This window comes from Canis lupus, chromosome 25 (assembly GCF_048164855.1).
Source record: "Canis lupus baileyi chromosome 25, mCanLup2.hap1, whole genome shotgun sequence".
Lineage (NCBI taxonomy): Eukaryota > Metazoa > Chordata > Mammalia > Carnivora > Canidae > Canis > Canis lupus.
Window position 1 is genome coordinate 41,640,177 of NC_132862.1, and position 26,962 is coordinate 41,667,138.

Here is a 26,962-nt window from a genome sequence, read left to right on the forward strand (position 1 = left end):
AGTAAGTACATTATTATTATTCTCATTTAGAACTGATGCTTAAAGGGATTGAATGATGGGTTTTGAAGTAGAGACCTGCTCTGATATGCTATGACTCTAACACTCTGATCATGGTCCCCAACCCATTTTAGGCCACCGTGATGGCTCAGATCCAAAGAGCAAGGATGCCTCTTGTTCTTGCATTTGTTCACATCCAGGGCTCATTCCCCAGTAGGTCCATAAGGAAGGTAATTTGGTGTCTTGATAAGAGCATGGGCTTGGTAGTCAGGGGTTTAAGTCCTGATCTTCTCATTGTTAACTATATGACTTTGCACAAGTTACTTGATCTACTGAACTCCAATTCCCCACAGAACCAGGGAAAGTAGTACTTAATGGGTAGTTGAACTGATAACAATGAAATAGCAAATGTGAAGTGCCAGGCTCATAGCCGAGGCTCAAAAGAAGGTAGACATCACCTTGCTGACCAGCTGATGGAGAGGTGAGGGGATAAGGCCAGAACCATTCTCCTGCTCTTAGTGGCCTTTGCTCATAAGTCACTTCCAAGACCTTTCTATCCCTCCATGGCAGGAGAAACTTCGTAGTTGGGTTTTTGATCATTTGACATAGTCATACACATAATTTTGGAGTCTCTTTTTGCATTCGTTGCTACAAAGATCATAGCAAGCACTATCTTAGATGCTGCTGTGAAATTGACAAGGTGATGTATTGGTTGGCTGATTCTATCTGAGCATTTTCTCTGAAAGGATACACATATTCATGCTCTGAAATTCTCTTTCTGCACCATCTTCTGAAAAATCACACCATGCCTGAGCTTTGCTGGGAAAATTGAACAATAGCTTGTACTCAGGAGTGAAAAACAAACAAACAAAAGCATGTACAAACAAAGAGAACACATCTGTCCTGAAACTGAGCTTCACAAAAATTCATTTGTGTTAGAGGCTCCTGGATGACAAAGGACACACAGGTCACTGGTTTTGTTTCATGTCTTCACATTGGATAATACAGGTGATGAAGTGTCCATTAGCAGCCTCTAACGATGACTCGCTCTCCAATATCTGGTGTTTAATCAAGTCTTAATCAGGTAAGATCTCCTCCGTAAGCAGTCAGACACTTTGCAAATGCACAGTAGTCCTGATCACTCTAGAGTGAAGCCCAGGCTTGTGCGGCCTTCCTGGCTCGTACTCATGAGCCCTACGCCTAAGTGGTAAGAACAGGAAGGCCTAGGCTTCTCTAAAAGGTTCTGAAGGGGTGGGAGGAGTAGGTTTCAAACCTCTGCTCCTCTGGAAGTTCCACAACCCAACAGCAGGAACTCAAACTAGAGCAGGGCCCAAGATGAACCAAGAAGATTCATAAGGGGACAAAGTAAGGAATTTTTGAAAATGCTGAGAGTGCCTAACTTATTTCTCATTCTGAAAAAGAACTGACAAATACATGCCTGACCCACCTGCCTCATTATTTGAGTGCAAAGCCTGGTTTGTCTTACTTTTACAAATATTTATTGTTGTTGAAGAATAACTGACATATCATATTATATTAATTTCATGTGCACAACACAGTGATTTGACATTGTACATGTACATTGCAAGCTGATCATCACGATAAGTCTAGTTACCATCTGTCAGCATACAAAGTTGATACAAATTATTGACTATATTCCTCATGCAGCACATTATTACATCCACACAGCTTATTTATATTATAACTGGAAGTTTGTACCTCTTAATCTCCTTCATTCATTCCCCACAACCCACCTCTGGCAACCACCAATCTGTTCTCTGTATCTATGAGTCTGGGTTTGCTTTGGTTTGGTTTTATAGATTCCACTTCTCAGTGAAATTATGCAGTATTTATCTTTCTCTGTCTGACTTCTTTCACTTATTGTGATGCTCTCAAGGTGGCCTCCCTTTCTTCTTTCTTTGCACATTTCTTTTATAAAAAAAAAAGATTTTATTAGAGAGAGAGAAGAGAGTAGGAGCAGGGGCAGAGGGAGAGGGAGAAGCAGATTCCCGCTGAGCAGAGAGCCTGATGTGGGGCTTGAATCCAGGACCCTGGGATCACGACCTGGGTGAAAGGCAGATGCTTAACCAACTGACTCACCCAGGTGCCCTGCTTTGCACATTTATTGAAGGCTTTCCCTAATGTCTGCATGCGACTATAGGTCTGCTCCATCTCCTGCATTAGATCATGACCTCTATGTGGCTCAGAAGATGTGTTCTACCCGGGGTGCCCCCCAGTCTCCACTCTGGGTGACTAGTATATGGTTCACCAGGGATGATTCCAGGGATAGGACTCTAGTAGGACTTCAAGAAGCAGAGATGAACAAGAACTTATAGTTTAGTCTCACAGATGAGAATATTCCTGGGGTGTCCCCAGAATAAATGAATGCTATCCCTGTTCTCTGCAGTAGCACTTATGCATTAGTTGCTATATCCTGAACACTAGGGGTCCAACAGATGATAGGTAGATAGATGAGAGAGATACACACAGTGAATCATAGAAAGACAGAAGGAATCAATTAAATCTATTTTAAAAAGATCAACAGTCTGTGCCTCTGTTGATTTAACATCAACCTTCTGCATCCAAACATTTCTTGGAGCAGATGTAGCTCTTGCTTTGTTTGGTGAGTAGATGGGCCCTTTGAGAAAGATAAAAAGGCAGGCCTCCCCTCAGTCCAGCTGTGGACTGGATTTCAGACCCCACTCATCCCCTTGCTCAGGTGCTTCTGTACAATGCTCAATTTTCACAACCTTATGCTGGTGTTTTAGAGGCAGACAACTTCTGTTTTTGTTCCAGCTGACAACAAACCTTGATCAAACATTTCTTCCCTTTGGGAACTCAGTTTCCTTATTGTGGGGGGAAAAAAGGAGAGGGAGTAAACCTAAAAATCCCAAAGATGCTCTGCAGTGCCAAAATGATTTAATTCTCGAAATATTATATTGAGAATGTAAAAGGCATTCTGCAAAGTTTACTGGTAGAAGTAGCTGACAGCAATAAAGAACCAGTGCCTGCAATGTCCAGTTTGACTCTAATTTGCACCAATTCCTTGAGGCTGATTAAAAAAAAGAAAAAAAAAGGCCACGTTTTTTCCACAGACCCAAATATAATTGCCCATCTGAATCATCAGGGATATTCTTCCTGTTTTCTATAGTCACCACCAGCAACCACTTAAGCTCCCAGATTCAATTTCTTAATCTGCAAAATGCTACCTCTTGTGGTGGGCTTTATAGCAACCAACTGGGGGCTATTGGCCAGTGCAATGCAATGGGTTGGCTCCAAGAACTGAGTGGGCATCTGAACCTTCTCCACTTCAAGCTTTTTGAAGGGCATCCTAGCCACTCAGATACTAGATACTCAGATTCTAAGCAGCTATGGGCAGTAGAACTCTACTCCCAATCCAGACCCCACAACACTAACATTGTGTCAGCTCAAGGCTGCATTGAGGTCACTCTTTGAAGCTATGTTTTTATTCCATAGAGATGATAGAAAGTTTGTTCAGATAACAGGACTTTGGCTTACCAATATTGGAATGATCAATCATAACAAAGTGCACGATTAGGAGCAAATACGCTCTAAACTCTAAATTGGGAGATTTTTCCTCTGTAATTTCAAGTTTTCAAATTAGACATCCAGACTTTTTTCTTTCTTGGATTTGTTTTCCTTTTATCTTGAGTGTTTATTACAGAAAGCTAGCCAATCTGACTCTCTAAGGTTATTTGTCTGACTTAACACAACAACAAATCGGGCTAGCCTGATGTCATCTGGGCCTCCAGCATGTCCATCAGAGTCAACCCCCCCCCCAAAGGTCCAAAGTTAGTGGTCCAGTTTAGACTCTTCTGTTCCCCAGAGCAGATTCTGTGCCACAGAGCAGTGGGCATGAGGGTCATGAGTGCGAGGCAGGGAGCACATTCTGAGTAGTAGAGCCTCTCTGATGCCATCCCCACTGCAGCATGGCCACTAGCCACCCCTCAGCTACCTTTGCCAAGCTGTTCACAAGCCTATTTTGGCAACACCCACACCATTGCCACACACCTTCCAAGGGCCTGACTTGCCTCCAGGCTATGGTCTCCTCTTCTTAATTGTCGGTTCTAGCTTCCCGTTTCCAGGACCTAGCAGAGCACTTGACTCCTCACAAACATTCAAAAATCATTGTTGAATGAATGAATGGATGGATAAGCAATTTTGAAAAAAAAAAAGAAAAGGGTATTTGGGTTCAAAGACAAAAGATCCTCAAACTTGTCCTAATTATGATAGCAAAAAATTACTAGCATTTGAATAGCAGCTTGCAGAGCAATCTTACTTATATTATCTCTGTAACCCTCACAAGAACCTGTGTGGTTGGTTTTATTATTCCATCTGCCTAATGAGAAAACTGGAGTTTAGAGAAATCGAAAGGTAGAGCCAAAAGCTAGGCCTGTTGTATAACCTGATACAAGTCACCTGCCTCCCAGAAGTTCCCCTTCCTTCATCTGCCAGTGGATATAATACCTGACTTACCTACCTTGTGGGATTATTATATAATAATTCCCAATAATAATTATTGGGAATAATTATTATTATTATTCCCAAGCAACTGCCTGGGAATGATGGGGAAAAGAAATCAGGGAAGGCCAAGGACTGACTCATCCTTCTCCTGAGGCTGGTCAGGTTGTTAGTAGGCTGAGGAGTCGTAGAGCCATCATGAGCCATCAGGGTGGCAGAGAAGGAACCCATCCACCTCCCTGGTATTGGCTCTTCCTCAACTTCCCACACTTGTCTTCTCCAGGGTCCAGATACCTGGATAAGCCTCTCCTACAAGATCAAACCCAGCCCCATTCTTGAGCCAGTAGTGGTGGGCAAAAGAGGACAACAACTTTACCCTCAATATCTGGTAGGACTTGGAAATGGACCCCATAGCTGGAGTGGCATAGATGAGCCATGGGCATGTTGCAGCCTCAATATAGTAGAAACTTCAATATTGCTTGCTTCCCCAGCCCCCCTTTTGCCCAAGAGCATAGGGCTTGAGCTTCTGCCTTGGCTCTAGTGCATAATCTGCCTGGTTTCGTGTCCTAGCCTGCTCCGGCTCCCTTGAGGCTTGAGGGCCTAGTCTATTTAGCTAGAGCTCCCAAATCCTGCTAGCTTTGGCCAGAGACCTTCCCTGGCTGAACTAACACTTGGGCAATCAAATCATACTGGGAGTCACCCGCACCCCAAGTTATCTCCCACCTCTTAGGATCCTTGGCACAGCACAGCCTGGGTAGATACCTCACACATTGGCCACAGACAGAGGATTGTGCAGGCTTGGCCAAGTGGGGCAGGGATTAGGAAGGCAGTGGTACTGGACAGGGTGATTAAATCAGTGCAAATGTACAAGGCAGCAAAACCTCCCCTAGGCTCCAGGACTCCAAAAATCATCCCAAGTGTCAGTCATTCGCTAGTTAGAGCTTACATGGGACAAGCACAACGTGTCTCCCATCTCAGGGAACTGGGCACGGGTGGTCCCTCTGTGTGCACACTTCTGTCCACTCAGCAGCTGGCCTTTTTGTCAATCAGTTCTGTGCCTCCTTGCTCTCTCTCCAGAAGCTTCCTCACTTCCGGTACTGTGCTGGTCAGGGTCTAACAATTGGCTCTGGGAGTGGGGCAAAGGTGCTCACTGGTATCTGGGGTGTAAATGTCTCCACCATGGCTTATTTCTGCTTGCACCAGATGTCACCCGTGCACAATTGAGAAGAAAAGAGCCAGGCTGTGTGAGCGGTGTGAGCCAGCTCCGGCGTGCCATTGTGACCCCTGAGTTGGAAGTGGACACCCCAGTTTTCTCAACGACTCCATTGTGAGTTGTTCTAAGACCTTTCACAATTTGTAATTCTATCATGATGTCTGTTTACTTGCGTTTGTGTCTGTCCTCTCTGTGAGATGGTGAGCTTCACCAGAGCCTGTGGTTGGTGCCCAGCACCTGGCATGGGGTGTGGAAAGTGGAGTGTGGGACAACAATGCCTGAAGGAATGAGTGTGGGAAAACCAGCCCTAAGATTATTAATAGGCTGTTTCACAAGCAGTTAGGAAAGGAAGTAGCAATTTCCAGGAGTCACTAGCACAGGTTCATTAAAAACAATTAGATCTGATTAATCTCATTTCTTCTTTTGACAGGGCTATTAGTCAAGTTAATAAATGAAATAATAATAACAATAGCTAACATTTTTGGCTGCTTACTGCCCACGGGATACCGTCATGTTTTACACAGTGGTATGCTAGTAGATACTTAACAGCTAGGGTTCCAGGGGAAGTAGCCCTGATTTGCAGCATTTGCTGATTTCTGTGGTATAAATATTCCCACTGTGGCCAGCTTCAAGCCACCAAAGTGACTTCATCCATTTCACAGATATACTGAAAATTTAACAATTAGCCCTCAGGAGGAGCCTGTAGGAGCCTGTTTCGGCACACCATGGCTTTGCATATAGTAACACGGAATTGTCACAATGACCCTGTGAGGTATGCTCCACTATTGTTCCCATTTCACAGATGGGGAAATTGAGGCACAGAAAATAAAGTATCCAAGATCACAAGCTAACCAGACAGAACTAAGTGTGAATCAGGAAGCCTGGTTCCAGAGTCAGTGCTTTTCACCGCCCCCTAAGCCTCCCCCTGTGCTTGTAGTAAACCATGTGGGGGCTTCCAATGGAGACTCAGACGAGGCCTTGCTTCCATGGCATCCTCCTGGATATGCCATGTTATTATATAGATTCAACACTGGCTATTTGGCTGTATTCAAAGGCACTGATCAAAGCTGAACGCAGACCAGCCGACAGGTGCTTGCACGCTCACCCCAGGGCACCCACCACACATATGGAACACCAAGCACAGAAGGACGACCCTGGGAGAGCCACGCTCTCGGGAGTCCTAGCGGTTGTAAGGAGGACCAAATCTACCAGCGTGAAGTCTAATATGAATAAAAAAGGTGACTATCAGTTTGGATTTAAGACATAGGCTAGGAGCTACCACTTGGTGCTAACTCCAATAGACAACAGATATGGGTATGGACAACAGATTGTAGTGGATGCCAGCTCGGTGCCAGGTGACATGCATTTTCCATGATTGCTAATGGAAACTGAGGCTGTGGTGTCAGAAGCACAGCATCTGGGTCCCTTCAGTTGCCTGGTTGGATTTATGTCTTAGCATGACTCCAAGGGTGAGAGGGGATACGGTGACTCAAACCAAAGCAAAGAGTGAAGGACCTGGTGGGGGGCGGAGTGCCATCGGGGGACGTGGGAGAAGGGGCTGCCGCTTGAGGAGGAGGCTTCTACTCCACGTGGCCCCGGAGGAAAGAAAGGGAGTGTCAGCAACACTGCAGGTATGCAGACATCCCCCACCCAAGAAGCAAATGCTTCTCACAACCATGGCTCCCAGGTGGCTGGTGGTGGGGTCCCTGTCAGGGGCACCATGCAGGATGGCATGACCATAGGCCACAGAAGGAAACCTGCCACAGTGGAGAATTCAAGCATCATCTACGAAAGTCTCAGTGTATGTGGCCAAGAAAGAGCAAAGTGTAGAGCACGAGGTCTGAAAAGACCTACACTTAATGCTTGTTGAGCACCTACTACACACAAAGCCCGGCACCAGGCATTCCAGGAACATGCTCCTGCATCCCGCATTAAGCCTACAGGCTTGTGCAGGGACATAGCTCCTCTCTAGGCAGCAGACAGAGGACCAGAAAGGTGAGGTGACAGTACAAAGCTGCCCCTCCTCTGCCCACTGCCACTCTGTTGTGCTATATTACGCTCAGGCCTCCTCAACCATGACACTCATGCTTTAGGATGCATGCAGGTACAAAAAAAAGACAAGAAAGGAGGGATACACTTTCTCTGTTTAGTTTTCTGGGAAGTAAATGGGTTATAATTCTTTTGTTTCTAGAACTATAAAAATTTCATCAATCCCTGAGCTTCTATGTCAACTTACACAAACAGATCAACCTTTGGAGGCATCTTGGCAGTGCCCTAGCTCCTCAGCAAGGAAAGAGAGGAAATCATAGTGCTTCGATCAAAGAGGAGCTTCTGAGCACGTGAGTGGGCCACGCGTGTGGAAGAAGCCATGTGAAGCTGCGTGACCACTGCAGGTGGCTTCGTGGAGGTGTGCGTCTCCATGTGAATAAACCCCTCCCCAGGAGGGGTGCGGAGGTGGAGGGGGAGAGGCCTTGATTGATTCTGGGTAGCAGGTATTTTATGTCTTGTGTTGTTATTTATGTCTCTACACCTACACTCCCGAGCCCCACACAATTGGCTGTTGCAACATTTCAAAAGCATTTCCATGGAAGCATTTGTACAGTCAAGCTGTCCTCTTTCCAGTACACACACCAAGGCTGAGCAAGTGGGTGCCTCACACAGGGCCCTGGGTGGCCTCCCCGGCTCCACCTGCCTGTTGTAATGCCCGGGAAGGAAGAAGTGGGAACAACTTTGCCTTGTAAAGGCCCCTGGTCCTGGCATTCCCTCTTCTTCAGTACACTGGGTATGAGGGGTAGGACCAGGTATGAGGCATGGGGAGGACAATGGTTTGTTTACTTGGGGACAATGGTTTGTCCCTCTTGGGCCTTTGCTCACTAGCATAGAGTCAAGTGTGAGCCATCAAAATACAGAGCATGGAATGATTCCATCCTAAAGCCATAAGGTGAGACTGAGCAAACCAGATGTTCAGGCAGCCCAGGGAAGAGGTGTGTGTGGCTACCACCTGGGGCCAGCTTGGGGGATTAAAGCTTGAGCAGAGTGAGGGCAGCCCTGCACAGCACATGAGAGCCTGACTGCTGGTAAGCAAGGCATCCCAATGAAGAGGTGGTGATAGGGTGAAGTCCAAGGGGGCGAGAGGGTCCTGGCAGAGGAAATGGCCTGGCTCGGCAAACTGGAGTCTGTGTAGGGACAGGAGAGTGCTTATGCAGGTGACAGACACATCTGCATAGGGTAGGAGGTAATGACAATGGGATATGGCACGCATATGGGGGGATTGATTCAATAAGTAAACATATTAAGAATAGTGGGAGCCAGGTTTTTCACTATCAGAGAAAGGAATCTCCAACATGGGAAGGGAGGAAGTTAGAGTACCCTGTGGTGCTGGTTAGAGCTGGGGTATCAGGTGAACTCACACCTGACAGTATCTATAGATAGATAGATTCAGAAACACACGTTGTGTAAAGGTGTGTGTGCATGTGCTAAAACTAATGAGCACACTTAGCCCCAGATCCTATTTTTTAAAACGCCATGGTCCACTAAATGAACTCAAGACTCCTTGGAGAAATGACTGATTCTAAAACAAAGCCATGTAAAATAAAAGATGAGCCAGGAACATTTGTGCCAACAAATGAGAAAGCTTACAAAAACATGAAGAATGTCAAAAGGATGCAGAGGCCAGCTTGAAAGGAGGTCCTATGACCAAATTAAGCACAGTTTGTGTATCATAATAAGTATTATAATAATAGATTTAACCTTTTGAATAAAATAAGAAATTAATTATAAGGAACAAAATATTTACATGGTTTCAATGCCTCCCCCAGAAAATCTTAACTAATTACAAAAGGAGAAGGAACAACTTGACCATGGAGAAGCCTGGCAGACATGGCCCCAATCAGTGATCAAAGTCAATGCTGTCAGTGACAGGACAAAGCCAAACTGCACGTCCCCAAGAATGTGTGGGGAGAAGGGCACAGCATCTCAGCTGAGCTGGTCAGTGCAGAAGCATCCCACGCCCCCAGACTGAGGGACATTCTACAGAACTCTGGCCTTTAATCCTCAAGCATCAAGGCGACAACAGTTGAGGAGGATCTAGCTGCTCCAGCCTGAAGTAAACCAGAGATGTGACAACTAAATGCTACATGTGGTTTGAAATGGAATCCTTTTGCTGTGAAGGATGCTATTTCGACAAATGGCAGGCAGCAGTAGGATCTGAGCATTAGATAATGACAATGCAAGAACATTAGTATCCTGATCTTGATGGTCACTGTGTGGCTCTGCAGGGAAATGTCCCTGCTTGTAGGACACGTGCATTCCTGTATTCAGGGCTGTTGGGGCATCATGTCAACAACTTGCTCTCAAAGCATTCAGAAAAAGAGGAACTCGCACCTTTTCTATAGATTGGAATGTTCTGAGGGTTAAAGGAAAGAGGTGAAGAAGGAAAGGGAGGGGAATAAAACAATGTACAGGAGTCTGAAGCAAAGGAGGGGAGGGGAGGGGGAGGTCCCTCAGGTGTGAGCCAGAGGGCATGATGAGGAGCTGTGGGCTTTCATTTTCCTGGCAACTGAGCCAACCTGCCCTCCTCCTGAGGTCAGGCACTCCTCAGCTAATGTTCGTCCCCTCTCCCACTCAGGCCCACCACTTCTACCAGTGGCTGCGGGAAGCCACCCTCTGCAAGCCAGGGGCACTATGGTTCTAAAGCCTAAGAGCTGGCAGCAAGAGATGGATAAAGAGTAAGGGGGCTGGGCACAGCCTCTCTCCTCATCGCTGCCCAAGTGAACCTGTATAGAGGCAGGGAATGGTCTAAACGTCCTTCGAAGGCCCCTTAGGGCCCAGGGATAGGGCTGAGAGAATGTCTGATTGGATATTTATTTGCACCCAATCTCCTCTCCTAAGAGGTTTTAATTTTCATTTTCAGGATTGGCAGCTACTGGTGCGGCTTCCACATCAAGGCACACACACTTTGGGAGAGAGTACAGGAGCAAGAGCCAAGACCACAGGTTCTGCCCTAGCTCAGCTCTCTTAGCCTCAGCTTCCACATCTGCTAAATAAGGGAAAGACTCTTGCCTGTGGTACGGAGCTGGAGGAAGGGCTAGCAGATGAAAACATGTGGATGTCGGGCTGTTTCACCATTACAGAGAAAGAACTGGCCAGTTTCTTTCCCCATCTTTGGTAGGTAGGTAGAGACCTCACCTCGCTCGTCTGACCATGTCAGGTACATTCTGAGGAGAGTACAAAACAGCTCACTCCCATGAGCGAACCAACAGAGACTGGACACCAAAGCCAGAGGTCAGGCGCATCTGAGCAACATTTCCCTTTCTCAGGCTGGAAAGAGGCTTCTGGACCTCTGCTTATTGTCCACCAATACCCCTAACTTTTTAATGTCGCTCATCCTCCATCACCCCCTCCCTTCCTCACTTCCTGCCTTACCCAGCTTAGATTCCATGACCCATTATTGAAATCAGCTTCTGTGCTCTCCTGTCAGAGTCCCCACCCCGGAAGCCCTCCTTACACTCAAGCTGGTGAGCATGGTAAGGGGGACTTCGCATGTGGACTAAGCTTCCTGCCTGTCTATGTTGACTCCTCCAGCAGGTGTTGACCATTCCCCAGCAATGCCCACTAGGCCTACTATTGTATTGCCTTCCTCCCTCCTTCTAAAAGACCATTCCATCCCTTCTCTTGTCTCTTCTCATCCCCCTCTTGTCTGCCAGTAACTGTCTTATTCTTCAAAAAGGAAAAGGAGGCAATAAACCAGAGGCTTTCCACCACCACCTCACTTCTATCTGGACCCACACTCCCCACTTTCCTTCTGTTTCTGTGGTTCAAGTGGTCCTACTCCAAGGAAAAGGATAACCTCTGCACCTGTGCTCTGAACTCAAGGGCCTCACTCCTGTATCTTTTTCCTTTATCTCCCTGTCTACTGGACAATTGAATCACACACACATTTCCATATCTCTATCCTTCAAAAACAACTCTCTGCCAGGGACCCACATCCCCCTGTAGCTACAGCTCCATTTTTCTGTTCCCCAAAACAGCAGGAAGACTTACTTATAGCTCTCCCTTCACAGTGTGTCCTTAACCTATCTAACTGGACTTCCCTACCCCTACATTGAGTCTGCTCTTATTTAGAACACCAGTAACCTCCATATGCCCAAACTCAATGGTCACATCTCTGTTCTTACCTTACATGATCTCTTAGCATTCTCTACAGCTGTCCCTTCCTCTTTCCTTGGGTTCATGGTACATTTCTCTCCTGAATGCCCATCAGCCTCACTAGGTGTATCTTTTCTGCCTCTTGCTGGCCCCTTCTCCTCTTCTTGACCTCCAGATGTTAAAATGCCCCAGAGCCCTATCTTTGACCCATTCCTTTCTTCCAGCTATACTTTTTCCTAAGTGATGTCATTCTGTAGCTTCAAATAACATCCAAATGCTGATTATTCCCAGCTGTATATCCCACACTCTGGCTCTCCTTGGAACTGCAGACTCATATACCCAGTCTTACTTGACACATCTTACTGATGTCCATCTCAAACCTGACATGTGCTGAAAAGAACGTTTGATTCCTTTCTCTCTCCTATCATCCCTAGGAATGCTCTACTTTCAATCTTCCACCACCCACCCATTACTCAAGGCAGCAAGATAGCCCTTGCTCCTGTCTTTTTTATCATTCCCATGTGCATTCCATCAACAAGTCCCCTGCCTCTAGCCCAAAGTGGTCACTTTTCTTTACCTCCACTGCCACCACCTTTGCCACTATCCATGCCACAGTACATCCCTGGAGCACTGAAATAGCCTCCTTAATGTGTCTCTGCTTACACTCTTGCTGCCTACAAACCATTCTTATCCATACTCCATAGAAAATACTTCTCTTTTGAATCAAGTTCTCCCAAATGCCTCCAACCACCATTAGAAAAAAAAAAATCAACTTTGTTTTCCTAGTTTACAAATCCTACATGATCTGGCCCAGCTCAGCATAGGACTTGGGAGCTAAATCTCATCAGGTTGACTGATAAAAGATCCAAGGGGTTCTTTGGATTGAAGACACTTGTGGTGTGAGTGTGTTCAAGCTAGGTTCCAGGAGGAAAGGCCTGGGAAATGTTGCAATCATGGGAAAGCAGTGAGGGGAAGAAGGGAAGAGAGGGCACCTCTCTTTATAACCAGACTCCAACTTGGAGAAGGTCCCATTCCTTAGGGCAGCCTAATTGCCAAGACAGTATCATCAGCAACAGGGCCATAGAGGACCTGAGCAGTAGAGGATTGCGTTCTTCCAAAGGCAGAGCCTGGGGTCTGCTAGAATGCCCCTGGTTGGCCTTTGGGGAGAGGTAGAGCTGGGGGTTACGGAGAGGGAAGAAGAGGAAGAATAGCTGCCATTTTGCAAAACTCAATAGAATGCCTCCAGCTGGGGCCAAGCAGAAGGAATAGTGGCTAAGCCATGGAAGCGGAGCTGGGAATAACGTGCCCTTGGCTGACATGGCTGGGATGGGGAACCTTGGAACCCTGTATACAGTCCTCCAAATAGGGCTTCAGCTGGGCTCCACCATCCCAAGGCCAAGTGTTTGTACTCTTCCCTCTTATGTCAGTCTGTACCACCCAAACAAGAAAGTGCAAGCCCCCTCACCCCCTCCATCCACGGGAAAATATGTGGAGGTATGTCTTACTGTTGTCCAAGTGATTGGCTTTAATGATCTTCTCTGAGTAGTCAGAAATACTGGAACATTCGATCTAGAAAGAGCACAGAACAAAGGAGCGAGGCATAAAAAAAGATCATAGCATGTCTAGCACCAATTTACCTGATGGAGGTGCTGAGCCTAAGGGGGTACAGTGACCTGCCCACAGCCATATCATTACTTTGTGACAAATTGAAAACTGCAGAACAGCCCTCCTGATCAGCAGGCCAGTGGCTCTTGCATTTGAATCTGTCTGCTTTTGTCATGAGGGTGACTCTCAGCCACTGCTTCACAATGGAGGGCCTGGCCTCAAGTTGGGAGACTCAGGAGAAGCTGGCAGGCCTCCTCCTGGCCAGAGGAGAATGTGATGAGGTCCTCCCGGAGGAGGACATGGGAAGGCAAGCCGTAGCCAGAGCTGCTGTGAGTATCCAGGGACCTTACTCTCCTTACTTCCCACCTCCCAATTCCAGGATAGAGAAATGCCACATCACGGCCTCAAGGCCAATCTTGAGACTCATCCCACCATACAGGTCACACACTAACTCTCATCCCTTCTGTGGTGCCCACCTTTGAGATAATTAATTCTTTTAATCTCCAAGTCTTTCCAAACTCCCCAAATCTCCTAACCGAAGGGCCAAGATATGTGAGAAATGAGCTGACCAGCAGCTGAGAGGGTGCCTTGTGGGAATAGTGGAAGATCAAGCCCCAGCCTGGGGCATGTATCAGGGGAGGGCCAGAGGATGCTGGAGCCAGAGAGGCAGCTGTTAACAGCTGCTCTCACCTCCTCAGCTGGCCCCCACAGAGGCTGCCACTCACCTCCACACTCCGGACCCCCCTCAGACTGTCCCTAGGGCCTCCGGGAGAGTATTTGCATTGGAGCACTGGAGGGAGCTGCTTGCAGCCTCCATCAAAGCCTTGGGGAGGGGTAAGGGCGCCTGCAGGGTCAGGAAGCATGGTTCCATCAGAGAAGATAGACCTCCACCAGGCTCAGAGCCCAAGAGGATGGGCCCTTTCCTGTGGCCTCTGATCCCACTTTCTCTGGGACTGTGCTGCTCCAATCTTCCCCCTGCTCGCCATGTTGGCATCCATCTGCAAGAGGCTGTGGAGTTTCACAGTGAGGAAAGCATGATCTGGAGCCAGGCAGCCTGGATTCCCATTCAGCCTTGACCACTCTCCAATTGTGCCTCAGTTTCCTCATAAGTGAGGAAAGAGTCCCTGTTTTACTTGGTCATTGGGAGAATTAAATAAGCCAAAGCATGTGAACCACTCAGAGCAGAGGGCCCCCAAGCCCCAGCATCCTGGCGGCCTTCTTTCCTCTTTTCCCATCTCGCTTTCCCTTTCCCCTTTTCTCCTCTCTTCCTCCCTCCTTCCTTCCCTCCCTTCCTCTCTTCCCCTTTCTCCTTCTCTCTCTCCTCTCCTCCTTTTCTCCTTCTCTCCCTCTTTCTCCCTGGCTCTTTCTTTCTGGAGAAGAGCAGCGGGTAGAAGAGGGAACCTGGAACAGGAGAAACTGTGAAATGAGCCATCAGGAAAGAGGCCCAGCTAAATGTGGGAGCTGTTTATAAAAGAGCTGTGACAGCAAAAGACCGTGAAGCAGACAGATTGGGACAGTTGGGATAGTCACCACAGCTGGAAGGTGCCGAGTGGGCGCCTCCTGACAGCGCCTTAGTAGGAGAAGCCGCTGGCCACTTGGAAACCAGTGAAGGGCAGCCCAGCTACCCATGCCCCAGCCAGATGGGGGCGGAGAGGCCTCAGAGATGGTGCTGGGAAGGAAAGCACAGGGATGGCCAGAAAAATCAAGTCCCCTCCAGAGGCTCTTTGACCTCATTGGACATGGAATCTGTCCCTTGCTGGGAAGCCTCCCTTTTGGTGAGGAAGGCACAGTGAAGGATAGTTGGAAGGTGGAGAGGGCAGGACTTGACTTGGGGCATCTGGGTTGGCCTATCAACTTAGCGAGTGCCTCAGCTGAGTACCCCATAGCTTTTCCAGTCAAGTCTGTGGTGGATATGCCTTGAGGATGGCCTGCGTTTCTAGAAGACCCTCTACAGCCAAGGCCCAGACACTTTCTAAGCCAGGCATGGAGGAGGAACACTGTCCCTGCTGGGGACTCAGGGATAGGCCTCTGAGGCCAAGTGAGGGGTAGCCAAGGGGATGTGGAAGCTCTGGGGCTGTCAGCACAGGCTACAGGACAATGCAGCTAAATGCACAGGGAACAAAGCCCCACCAAGAGCTGCTCAGCTCCCATGGGTCTCTGCAAACAGCTGTCTCATGCACATGCTGGGAGCTAAATTGTAGTGTGTCTTAAATTTTGATCAAGACTAATTCCCATATTCCAGCCTTGGACCCTCTGCATTTTGCAAATATCAGCCAGCCACTCAGGGGCTCTTCTTTTTTAGGGTTTCTTCCCAGCTCCAGACCCCCCAGCCTCCCTGTCATCAGGCAGTACACAGCTGTGTAGTGGGAGCCAGAGGAAAGCTGGGAGGCTTCCCAGAGGGTCAGCCTCCATTTCCATCTGGAGGGGCTGCAGCAGCCAGAGTAGCAGAATTTAAACCTACCAACTTGCCTTTTAAAGGACAAAGGAAGGAGATTATCTTGTTCTCATCCCCTAGGGCCTCATCCCAACTATATTCATATTAGACACTGGGCATTAGTCATATGCCAGGCCCTGTTCTAAGCATTTTACATATGTATTAAACTCATTAATTCTAGACGATCACTCCATGGGTGAGGTATTGTTATTATGGCCATTTTAGAGATGAGGAAAGTGAGGTACAGTCACACAGAGTAGAGATTCAAGCCAAAGCTCACACATATAACCACACTGCACTGCTTCTCAAGCTGATGGTAGGACTAAGTGTTCTAAGGTAATCATGACCGGAATGATTTCCAGAAAGTCAAAAATCCTCTGTAAATGTCAGCATTTGTCAGGGCAAGGAGCCAGGACCAATGCCATGGGAGCTTGCCCCCACCTCTTGAGAATACATTTAATTTTCTTTACTTGTCCTCGAGGGTATGGCCCCAGCAAGGGATGGCCCTGGGTTTGCACTTGTAGGAAGGACAGAAGAAGATGTAAGGCAATGAGGGGCTGGTTCTATAGAAGCCAGTGAGCAGGGGAACCCCTGGGTGGCTCAGCAGTTGAGCATCTGCCTTCGGCTCAGGGTGTGATCCCGGGTCCTCGGATCGAGTCCCATGTCGGGCTCCCTACATGGAGCCTGCTTCTCCCTCTGCCTGTGTCTCTGCCTCTCTCTCTCTCTATGTCTCTCATGAATAAATAAATAAATAAATAAATCTTAAAAAAAAAAAACTTAAAAAAAAAAAAAGAAGCCAATGGGCAGGAGGGAGTGGCATGCTCACCCCAAACACTTTCTTGGCTCCTGCTTTGGCAGCAAACATGGAAAGGATCCCGGTACCACTCCCAACGTCCAGCACCACTTTGTCCTTGAACACATGCTTATTGTGGTACATGGAGTTCCGGTAGGTGAGTGTCCGCACCTCATCCTTCAGCATTTCCTGTGGAAGGAAAGGAAAGGCCGTGTCAGTGTATTCAAGCCACCTGGGAGTACACCGAGGTCATGGACCTCAAAACCCCAGGACTGTTCTGCCAAATTTTTCAAGAATCTCAATAATGGGTGCACCTGGCTGACTCAGTCACTGGAGCATGGAACCCTTGATCTTGGAGTTGTGAGTTTGAGCCCTGTGTTGGGTATAGAGAGAGCTTAAAAATAAAATCTTAAATTAAAAAAAAAAACCCTCAATGATGTAGGTAGGCCATAGGAGAGTATTGTAGGACAGCTGGACTAGGGGCTACCTACATACTTACAAACAACTCCAGCCTTAAAACTCTACCCAGGAAAGATAATTTTGTTCTATAAGAGGAGAAATGCATGTCCAGCATTGGGAAAGCTTCCATCTCCCAAAGAACAAAAAGAAACATGAGTGCAATGCAACTTGAGGGATTTAAATTAAACCTGAAACAGAATGTTCTGCAACAGTGATAGAACTGTCATCAAACAGGTTGTTAAAGGAGGTTTGTGGTCTCTCCGTGTGCGTGTGTGTATGTGCATACTCTTCTTGTTTGCTTTTTTTAAAAGAATGGAAAACATATTTCTTTATCCACCACTATTTAAGTCCTTTGTGACCAAAAAGAAAGTAGGTTACCCCTTACAACTGTCTCCAACCTAAGGAAAATATGATTAATTTGCAAATAGTGGTGAGGCAGGGATCTTTTTCCATTCAAATTGTCAGCAAACACTTCTTCTTCTTCTCCTTCATCTCCTTCTTCTCCTTCTCCTCCTCCTCCTCCTCCTCCTCCTCCTCCTCCTCCTCCTCCTCCTCCTCCTCCTCCTCCTCCTCCTTCTTCTTCTTCTTCTTCTTCTTCTTCTTCTTCTTCTTCTTCTTCTTCTTCTTTCTTCTTCTTCTTTTTTTTTCAGAGAGAGAAAAGCAGGGGCATAGGGCCAGAGGGAGAGGAAGAGAGAGAATGTTAAGCAGGTTCTGCATCTGACCTTTGGGCTCAGTCTCGCAATCCTGAGATCATGACCTGACCTGAGCAAAAATCAGGAGTCAGACACCTAACTGACTGAGCCACCCAGGCACCCCAATGCTTCTGACTAACTCATAACCAATAGTAGTGGGATTACAGTATAATTTAAGCATAATTTTAGCATAATTTTCATATGATAAAAAGCACTTATTTTAAATGCATGGTAAGATAAGAGTTTTGACAAATGTATATACCTGGGTAACCACCACTATAATCAAGATATAGAACATTTCTATACCCCTAGAAAGTCTTTAATGCCCCTTGGCAGTCAATCCCCATCCCCACCCAGGTGACCAATCATCTAACTTCTATCACTAAAGCTTCCTTCTGCCTTCATATAAATTGAATCATATGGTATGTACACTTTTGTGTCTGGCTTCCTTTGCTCAACATAAGGTTTTTGAGATTCATTTACTTTTTTGCACCTATCCAAGGTTTGTTCCTTTTTTCTTATTCTTGCTGTTGTTGACTAGTATCCTACTGTATGGACATTTATCCATTCACTTGTCGATGGGTATTTGGATTGTTGCAAATAAGGCAGGTACAAACATTCTTGTATAAGTGTTTTCAAGGATATGTCTCATTTTCCTTGGGTAAATACCTAGAAGTCGGTTTGCTGGTAGGTGTTTAATTTCATAAGAAATTACCAGTTTTCCAAAATAGTTACTCTAGTTCATGATCCCACCAGCAATGAATGAGCTCTCAAGCTGTTTTACATGCCAGCAACTTAGTATTATCACTTTTCAAAATGTTATTCATTCTTGTAGATATGAGCTCGTATCACATTGCAGTTTTAATTGCATTTCCCTGATATCATTGATGTAGATAACTGGTCCAGGTGCTTATTGGCTATTCATATAAATCTTCTATGATGTGTCTGAGTCTTTTGTCCACTTTTTTTTTTACCTATTTGTCTTTTCTTAATTGAATTGTAAGAACTTATATATTCTGGAAACAAATCCTTTGTCAGACATACATATTGTGAATATCTTCTTCCAATCTAAGATTTGCCTTCTCATTTTCTTGATGTTGTCTTTCGAAAAGCAGTTTTTTAGTTTTGATAAAGGCCAAGTTTTTAGGTGTTTTTTTTTTAATGATTAGAATTTTTTTGAGTCCTGCCTAATTTTTGTCTATCTGAAGGTCACAAAGATGCTCTTCTGTGTTTTTTTTTCAGATGGTTTTTACCTTTAAATCTATGATTCATGTCAAATTAGTTTTTTTCATATGGTGTAAGTTAGGAATGTGAGTTCATTTTTTTTATATAAAGCAGATGATGTAAGCACCGTTTATAGAATAGACTACCATTTCCTCCATTGATTTACCTTGCCATCCTTGTCAAAGATCGATTGACTATATATTTGTGACTTCTCTGATCTGTTCCATTAATGTACCAATTCAACACTAACTTGATTACTGCAGTTTTATATTAACTTTGAAATAAAGTAGTGTGAGCCCTAATTCTTCTTTTACGAGGTTTTGGTATTTGGGGGGGGGGGTTTCTTTTTCTTTTTTCTTTTTTTTTTAAATCCTATGCATTTCCATATATATTTTAGAGTCAGCTTCTTGATTCACAAAGAACAGCCCCTGAAGTAGATTGAAATTGTACTGAATCTGTAGGTCAATTTGGAGAGAATTGAAATCTTACAAACATTGAGTCTTACAGTCCAGAACACTGACACCGCCTTCCATCTACTTAGGTCTTCTTTAATTTCTCTGCAATCTTTTTTTTGTTTTGTTTTATTTTGTTTTTTCTCTGCAATGTTTTATATAGGTTTTAGAAGTCTTGCATTTCTTTCGTTACATTGACTCTCAACTATTTTACTTTAAGGTACTGTATATGATTTTTTTTTTTAAATTTCGTATTTCAATTGTCTTATGTCAGTCTACATATTGACCTTCTGTTTTGCAGGCTTATTCCCTTCACATATTAATTATAGCATGATTTTTTAATAGATTCCTTTGTTTTTCTATTTTCTGGTGGTAAAAAATCTTGCCACTTATGAATGAAGAGAATTTTACTTCTTTTTTCCTATCTGTATGCCTTATATTTTTTGTTCTTTCCTTTTGTTTTACTGCACTGGCAAGGACTGCCAGGCAATAAAACATTGAATAAAATAGGAGAAGACACATTCTTTCTTTGTTCCAATAATATAAATGTCATCATTGAGTATAATGTTAGCTGTGGGCTTTCTATAAATGTCTTTTATCAGATAAAGACATTCTTTTCTATTTATAATTTGCTGAGAGCTTTTGTCATGATTGGCATTAAATTCTGTCACATGCTTTTTCTACATTCATTGAAATGGTATGTGACTGTTCTCCTTTATTCTGATATGATAAACTCCATAGATTGGTTTCAAACGCTGAACCAACACTGTGTTGCTGGGTTTTATTTACCAATATTTTGTTGCAGATGTTTCTATCTATATTTATGAGAGATGTTAATCTTTAATGTTCTCTTACCTTCTCTGGTAATAAGTTATGCTGACTGAGCTCATCACACAAGTTAGAAAGTTTTCTCTCCTCATATTTTTCTTCTTCAAATATTCGACATATAATTCAACAGTAAATCCATCTGGGCCTGGAGTCCTTTTTGTGGGAAGATTCCATTTTTTAATAGACAGAAGGATCTTTTAGTTTTCCATGCATTCCTACATCAGTTCTGACCAAGTGTTTTTCCAAGGAATTTATCCATTTCAGCTAAGAGATCAAATGGGCATAACATTGTCATAATATTCTCAAATTACCTCTCAAATGTTTATATGATCTCTACTGATGTCCTTGTCTTTATGTGATTATAATTTGTATTTTATCTGACTTTTTCTTGATCATTCTAACTAGGGGTTATCAGTTTAATTAGTCTTTTCAAAAACTAACTTCTAGCTTTGTTGATTTTCTCTCGTTTTATTTCTACTTCATTGATTTGTGTTCTTATATTTACTATTTGCTTCTTCAAACTTACTTGGGTTTTATTTGCTTTCTTTGCTTCATAAAGTGGAAGCTTTGATCATTGATTTTGTACCTTGCTTTTTGTCTAATATAAGCATTTAAAGTTATAAATTTCTGGGGTGTATTAGTGGCTCAGTTAAGAGTCTGACTCTCGATGTTGGCTCAGGTCATGATCTCAGGGTCATGAGATTGAGCCCCAAGTCAGGCTTCACACTGAGTTTGGAGCCTCCTTAAGATTCTCTCCCTCCTTCTTCCTCTACCTCTCCCCACTCTCTCTAAATAAATAAATAAAGTTATAAATTTCCCTCTAAGTTTTGCTTTAATTACATCCCACAAATTTTCATGTGTATGTTTCTTAGTTCAGACTTATAACAAAATACCACAGACAGGGTGGCTTAAAAAACAAACATTTACTTCTTACAGTTCTGGAGACTAGAAAGTCCAAGATCAAGGTGCCAGCAGATCCATTTTCTGTTGAGGCCCTGCTTCATGGTTTGCAGATGGTCATATTTTCCTTGTATTCTCATGTGGTGGAGAACAGAGTGAAAAGCCAAGCCCTCGTATCTCTTTTTATTTTTTCAAGATTCCAGAATACATTATAAATTTATTTTGCTGAGAGAAAGATAGATTATCTAATAAATGATACTGCAGTGCCTAACGATTTGTGAGAAAATGTTGGCCGAACCATAACCTCACAGGACATAGAACATTACTTAAAGGTTAAATATTTTTAAAAAAATAAAGATTAAATAAATATTTAAATATGGGGAAAAACAAAAAATAACTTTAGCAGAATTTTTAGGAGACTGTTACTTTCTATTGCTGCTGCAACAAATTACAAAAAAACCTAGTGATTTAAAACAATATAGATGTTAGCACACAGTCTGGAGGTCAGAAGTCTCATCCAGGTCTCATAGACCTAAAATCAGGTCTTGGCAGGGCTGTGTTCCTTCTGGAAGATCTCATACAAAATCCATCCCCTTGCCTTTTACAGCTCCTTGACGCTATCTGCATTCCTTGGCTCATGGCTCCTTGCACCTTCAAAGCCAGCAACTGCATCACTGTAACATCTGTCTCCATTGTCTTTAAATCTCTCTCTCTGACTCTGACCTCACTCTCTTGCCTTCTTTCACTTATTGGGACTCTTGTGTCATGTCTCCTCTTAGGATACTAATCCCATTCGTGAGGGTTCCAGTTTCATGACCTACTAACCTCCCCAAGGCCCTACCTTCGGATACCAATATACTGGGAGTTAAGATTTCAATATATGAATGCTGAGAGAGACACAAACATTCAGCTCACAGCATTGTGTTTTCACTATCATTCAGTGTGCAATATTTTCTAATTTCTTTTGTTATTTCTTCTCTGACCCTGTTTCAGTGCTGCTCAATTTCCAAATATTTAGAGATTTTCTACATAATTTATTGGTTTTGGTTTCTACTTTTAATTTCATTATGATCAAAATCACATAGTCTGCATGATTTCAGTCTTTTGAAATGTATTGAGGTTTGTTTATGGCCTGGCATATGATCTAGCTTAGTGAATATTTCAATGTGTTCTTAAAAGGAATGTCTATTCTTTTACTTTGGGGAGCCAATATTTGCAAAAGCCTATTAGATCAGGTTATTTGGTTGTATCATTCAAATTTCCACATTTTACTAATCTTGTGTATATTTGTTCTATCAATTATCAAAAGAGAAGTATTTTTAAAAATTTAACCATAGTTAGGGATTTGTATTTTTCTCCTTCTATTTCTATAGACTTTGCTTCATGTTTTTTAAGCTTTGTAATGTGTCACCTTGGCCAGGCTATGCACATTTCCCAGAATTCTCTTTCTACTATGTTACCAGTTAAAGTGGGCCACAGAGGAGATTCTTGTGAGATTTGGAAGGTAAAAAGGAGGCAGGACTCTTTCCTGTCATTGACAATGTGCCCACCTGTCATTGACAATATGTTGACTCACTTTGTTGACATGAAGCGGCAGCTGGGCCTTCTTCTGTTTCTCTGTCTCCTGGGCTGGTTATGTATGTTTAGCTCCATGGTGAAACACCCAGCCTCTATAGAATATGCTTACCACCAAAGTCAAAGGCAATAGAATGGGCATGTCTTCCAGTCTGTCCACATAGGGTTCAAGCTTGTGCTTATTGGTTCTAGCTACTCCTGATTCCCCAATATTTACATTCATATTCCTTTCTGACTACCTGCCCTGTGGACTTCAAGTTCTGGTATCAGACATGGAGACAACAGCCTTACACAATTACATAAGCTAATTCTCTGTACGGTTATATCTATATATCCATTCTACTGAATCTACTTTCATGGTTGAACGCTGACTGATACAGAATTTGATACTGAGAATATAAGGATATATTCCCTGAATTGATTTTGAGTTTTCTGGAATCTGATTAGAATTAAAGGCTCTAATGACTCTATTGCTATTCATAGGAGGACATTGCTGGTTAGTAGCATGAAATGGCAAAGGAGTCAAATATTACTTTAGTTACTTTTAATAAAGTATCTATGGAAAACCAGATTCTGGATGATCAAGTATTTGCTACCTTAGAATATTTTAGTCAACACAAGAAGTATAATGGGTGGGTTACTTGGTTGGTTGCTACCAACTATTCTAAAAAACTTGGAGAAAGAAAATAACCTTAGGAATTTAAATTCCCAGCTCAAGATCTGCATATAGCAACCAAAAGCTTCTTTGATTTCTCTGGAGAAAACAAACATACAAACAAAAACATTTCCTGTAGGTATAGAGTCAGGCTTTCCAGAAACCAAATCCAAAGTCTAGTCTTGCAAATGCCTGAATTACTACACAAATTGCATTACCATCCTTGTAAGGCCTCTTTTGTTAAAGCTGAGGCAGCTGTTGAGAAAAAAACAGCATCTTGAAAATTGGCATGGAAACATATAGGTAACATATAATGAAGGTGGGACCTCAAGTTCCTAAATTACAGAATCTTCTTTGCCAGTAGAAGCATCTTCTACCCCTGTCTGAGGGATTTAGTTTTCCTTTTCCTGAAGAATCATATTGGCCTCCATTGAGATAGCTGCTTGCAAGTACTGCTGATTCTCCTCAGGACCTAACCCTGCTCTCTTTGCTGCTAGACCTATAACTAAATTCAACTCAAACAGACCCCAAAGGGTGAGGTATAAAATATGACTCATAAGCTGTCACATCACAAGGACTACAGGATATTTCCCATTTATATAGATTTATATAGATCGAATCCTGGGGAATATGTATGGGGATGTGGGATTAGCATAGAAGGAATGTAAAGTTGGATGGGGCCAAGTTTATTGATATGGGCTTACTAAGCAGAGCTTCTGGATTCACTTTTTTCTTAGAGGCTTAGAAGGCCTCTAACAGTTGGTTTGGTTGGGTAGCTGAAACATGGACCCAAGGTTAGCCCCCACTAAATGAAGTTGAAATGCTAGAACTTCCTTGGTATGCTGAAGACAAAGGTATCCAAAGACTTAGAAGATTGGAATGTTGGAGCGCATTTGTCATTTGAGAACTACTCACCAATATCAGAGAACAGACCTTTCACCACGGCTGTGAAAAGTAAGTGTGCAAGGGGAGCCCAGCATCCTTGAAGAGCTCTGTGGTTGCTCTTCTCTATAGGTCAGAAATTACAGTGGGAACTGCTGCCATCAAACTGAGATCCCTAAGTGCAATGGAAATAATATCAAACTGGGATTCTGCAGAGGCACAGGTCAAATGACAACACTTCATCACCATATATTAGGTGGATGTGGTTACTGCAAAGGTGTTGGGAGCCAGAGCGGTATTTAGAACAGTCTGACTTGCAGACTTGGTGTTGGCCATAGGTCTCTAGAAAAGAGATCGTAGAGTCTCTAGAAAAGAAATAGCTGGGAAGCATACTGAATTCTTACTTGATCTGTTTACACAGAAAAATTATAAGTATACTGAACAGAGATCTAGTTGAATCACCAAATCGAGAGTCACGCTGCTCAGTTGATTCCTAGATGTGAGCCACTTTAACAGGGCCAGACCCCTTGATGAAGGAAAAGCCATGTTCTGTAAAGAAAACCCTGTTACATTGCCAAAAATGGATTGTTCATTTTTCTCCCAGTCTTCACCAAGAGGACCTGCAGCCATTACCACATTACTGTGTGACTATATGGGAGAAAAGAAAATAAACACATTTTTGAGGATTGTTGGACACCCATTCTGAACTGACACTAATTCCAGGACACCCACGTCCCGATTCAAGTGGCCTGTTTGCCTGTGAGAAGACAGAGATGGATCTTGGAGAATGACCATAAATTATCATAAACATAATCAGGTGGTGATTCCAATTATGATGGCTGTTCCAGATATCATTTTATTGCTTGAGAAAAATCAATACAGAGGGTTGCTGGTTTGCTATTGTTATCAGTTTTAGAAATTGATCCACCTGTATTTTTCAAATCACAGCTCCCATACTTTTGAGGTCTTTAACCTAGAGTATCATTTAGCCTCTGTGTGTCTATTTCACCTTCTGGAAAATGGACTGATAACAGTACCTACTTCGTAGAGTTCCGGTGATGATTAAATAAATGTAGTAAGTGTTACAAAAAACGTTAGCTCTGGCTCTTTGTGACAACTGTCACTATTTTCATCCATGCAAGAAAACAGTTGAAGGTGAGAAAATAACTGAGGAATGGAGGCAAAATAGTGGCAAAGTTTTTGGAGATATGTCAGCCATAGCCATAGTTGGAAGTCTTTACTGCCTGTCTTGATGAAATTAGATTGGCCCGGTGCCTCCGCAGATTCTGTTGTTGCTAAAGGGGAGCTCCCGATGCCTGTTTTTAATTCAATGCCTTCTGTTATTTCTTTGACCCCTTCTTTCCTCTAAGGCTCCAGACCACAGGAGTTAGGTCCAAAGGTATAAATTCTGGGAGAAGAGTTGTGACTTAGCAAGGAAATACCTTGCACCTCACCAAAAGAGAAGCTCTCTCCCCTTCCTCCCTCCTTACTTTAAGCATCCCTAGTAGAGAAAAGCCAAATAAGTCTCCAGACATTTCAGACAAGAGTATGTCACTCTTTGTTGAAAACAATTCCCAGCCCCCAGCTGTGGATGCCTTTGTCTCCCAGCTTCCCTGCCTATTAAACACATGACAGCACATTGACTAATTGCTGGGAAATGAGGCCCTGAAGAATCTATTTCAAAAGAACCTGCAGCAAGATTGTCAAGAAGAGAGCTAGCTGGGAGTGAGATGGGTGGCCAGGACTGGGGGGCTGGGAACATGGCCCCACTGGCAGGGATTCTTCTGGCTGCTGAGGAACCAAGCCCAGGGACCAACTGTCAAAGACACTTGGAATTCACAGCTGGGATTTGGGAGGTCATGGATCTGGCCTCCTCCCCTCTGAGCAGAAGCCAGTAAGCACACATCTGTCCTTTCCTCTCCTATTCAAGACTCCATTCCTCTCAGAATTGCCTTGTAACAACACCATGGTCTTGGCCACAGGATAGAAGAATAGAAGTGTCCAGAATCACCTCTTACTGTGCTCTCCAGCCCCCAGCAGCGCCATCCCTCAAACTCAACACTTCTTGTTTGTATTTACAGACTAATAAAACCAAAACCATCCCTCACCATGTTTCCTAAACATTCACTGATCACTATTAATCAGCAAGTTGGTGGTGCTGCTGCTTGCCCCTGTGAGCATTTTGTTAATGGTGGGACAAGACTGTCAAGTGGCCAGCTCAGCTCTGGATGGTGAGGTATGGGTCTTGTCCAGACTGAGGAGGCAAAGGTATCGCCGCAAGCTGTCTGGCACAGAATGGAGATTGCTGGTGTTTGATAATGAGAAATGAGCAGGCCCTGTCTCTGCAAAAAACAGTGTTCAGAGTCTATCCACATGCCCTCCTAACTTTTTTTTATACCAGATGATCTTGGAGACCAAATAGGGTTGAAGGAAACCTCAAGGGTGCAGGAAGACTAGGTAGCCACCTCTACACTGAAGACCTATGCATTTCCCCAGAAGCCAGATCTAGCGATAGATGGCCTACAGTAGCAGGAGTGATTTAAGCTAGGTGATCAGAAGTACTTCCAGGTGCAAAGTGTTGCTAAAACTATTCCAGGGCAGGTTACTAAGGAGAGAAATGTTAT

At 44.0% G+C, this 26,962-nt stretch overlaps 1 protein-coding gene and 1 long non-coding RNA gene across 11 annotated transcripts in view; one reads left to right on the forward strand and one right to left on the reverse strand.

The window, feature by feature from the left end:
- PRMT8 (protein arginine methyltransferase 8) overlaps positions 1–26,962 on the reverse strand; it is a 116,564-nt gene that overhangs the window by 25,048 nt on the left and 64,554 nt on the right. For all 10 annotated transcript variants that reach the window (XM_072799344.1, XM_072799343.1, XM_072799342.1 and 7 more), the window contains 2 exons: positions 16,705–16,860; positions 13,345–13,408 (listed from right to left, as the gene is read on the reverse strand). In XM_072799344.1, the coding sequence (XP_072655445.1) occupies positions 13,345–13,408; positions 16,705–16,860 (220 nt within the window). The remainder of the gene's footprint in view (positions 1–13,344; positions 13,409–16,704; positions 16,861–26,962) is intronic.
- LOC140617640 (uncharacterized) lies at positions 939–26,867 on the forward strand. Its single transcript, XR_012017822.1, has 4 exons — positions 939–1,081; positions 5,683–5,806; positions 7,884–8,099; positions 10,605–26,867. It is a non-coding gene; the product is annotated as an uncharacterized lncRNA (long non-coding RNA).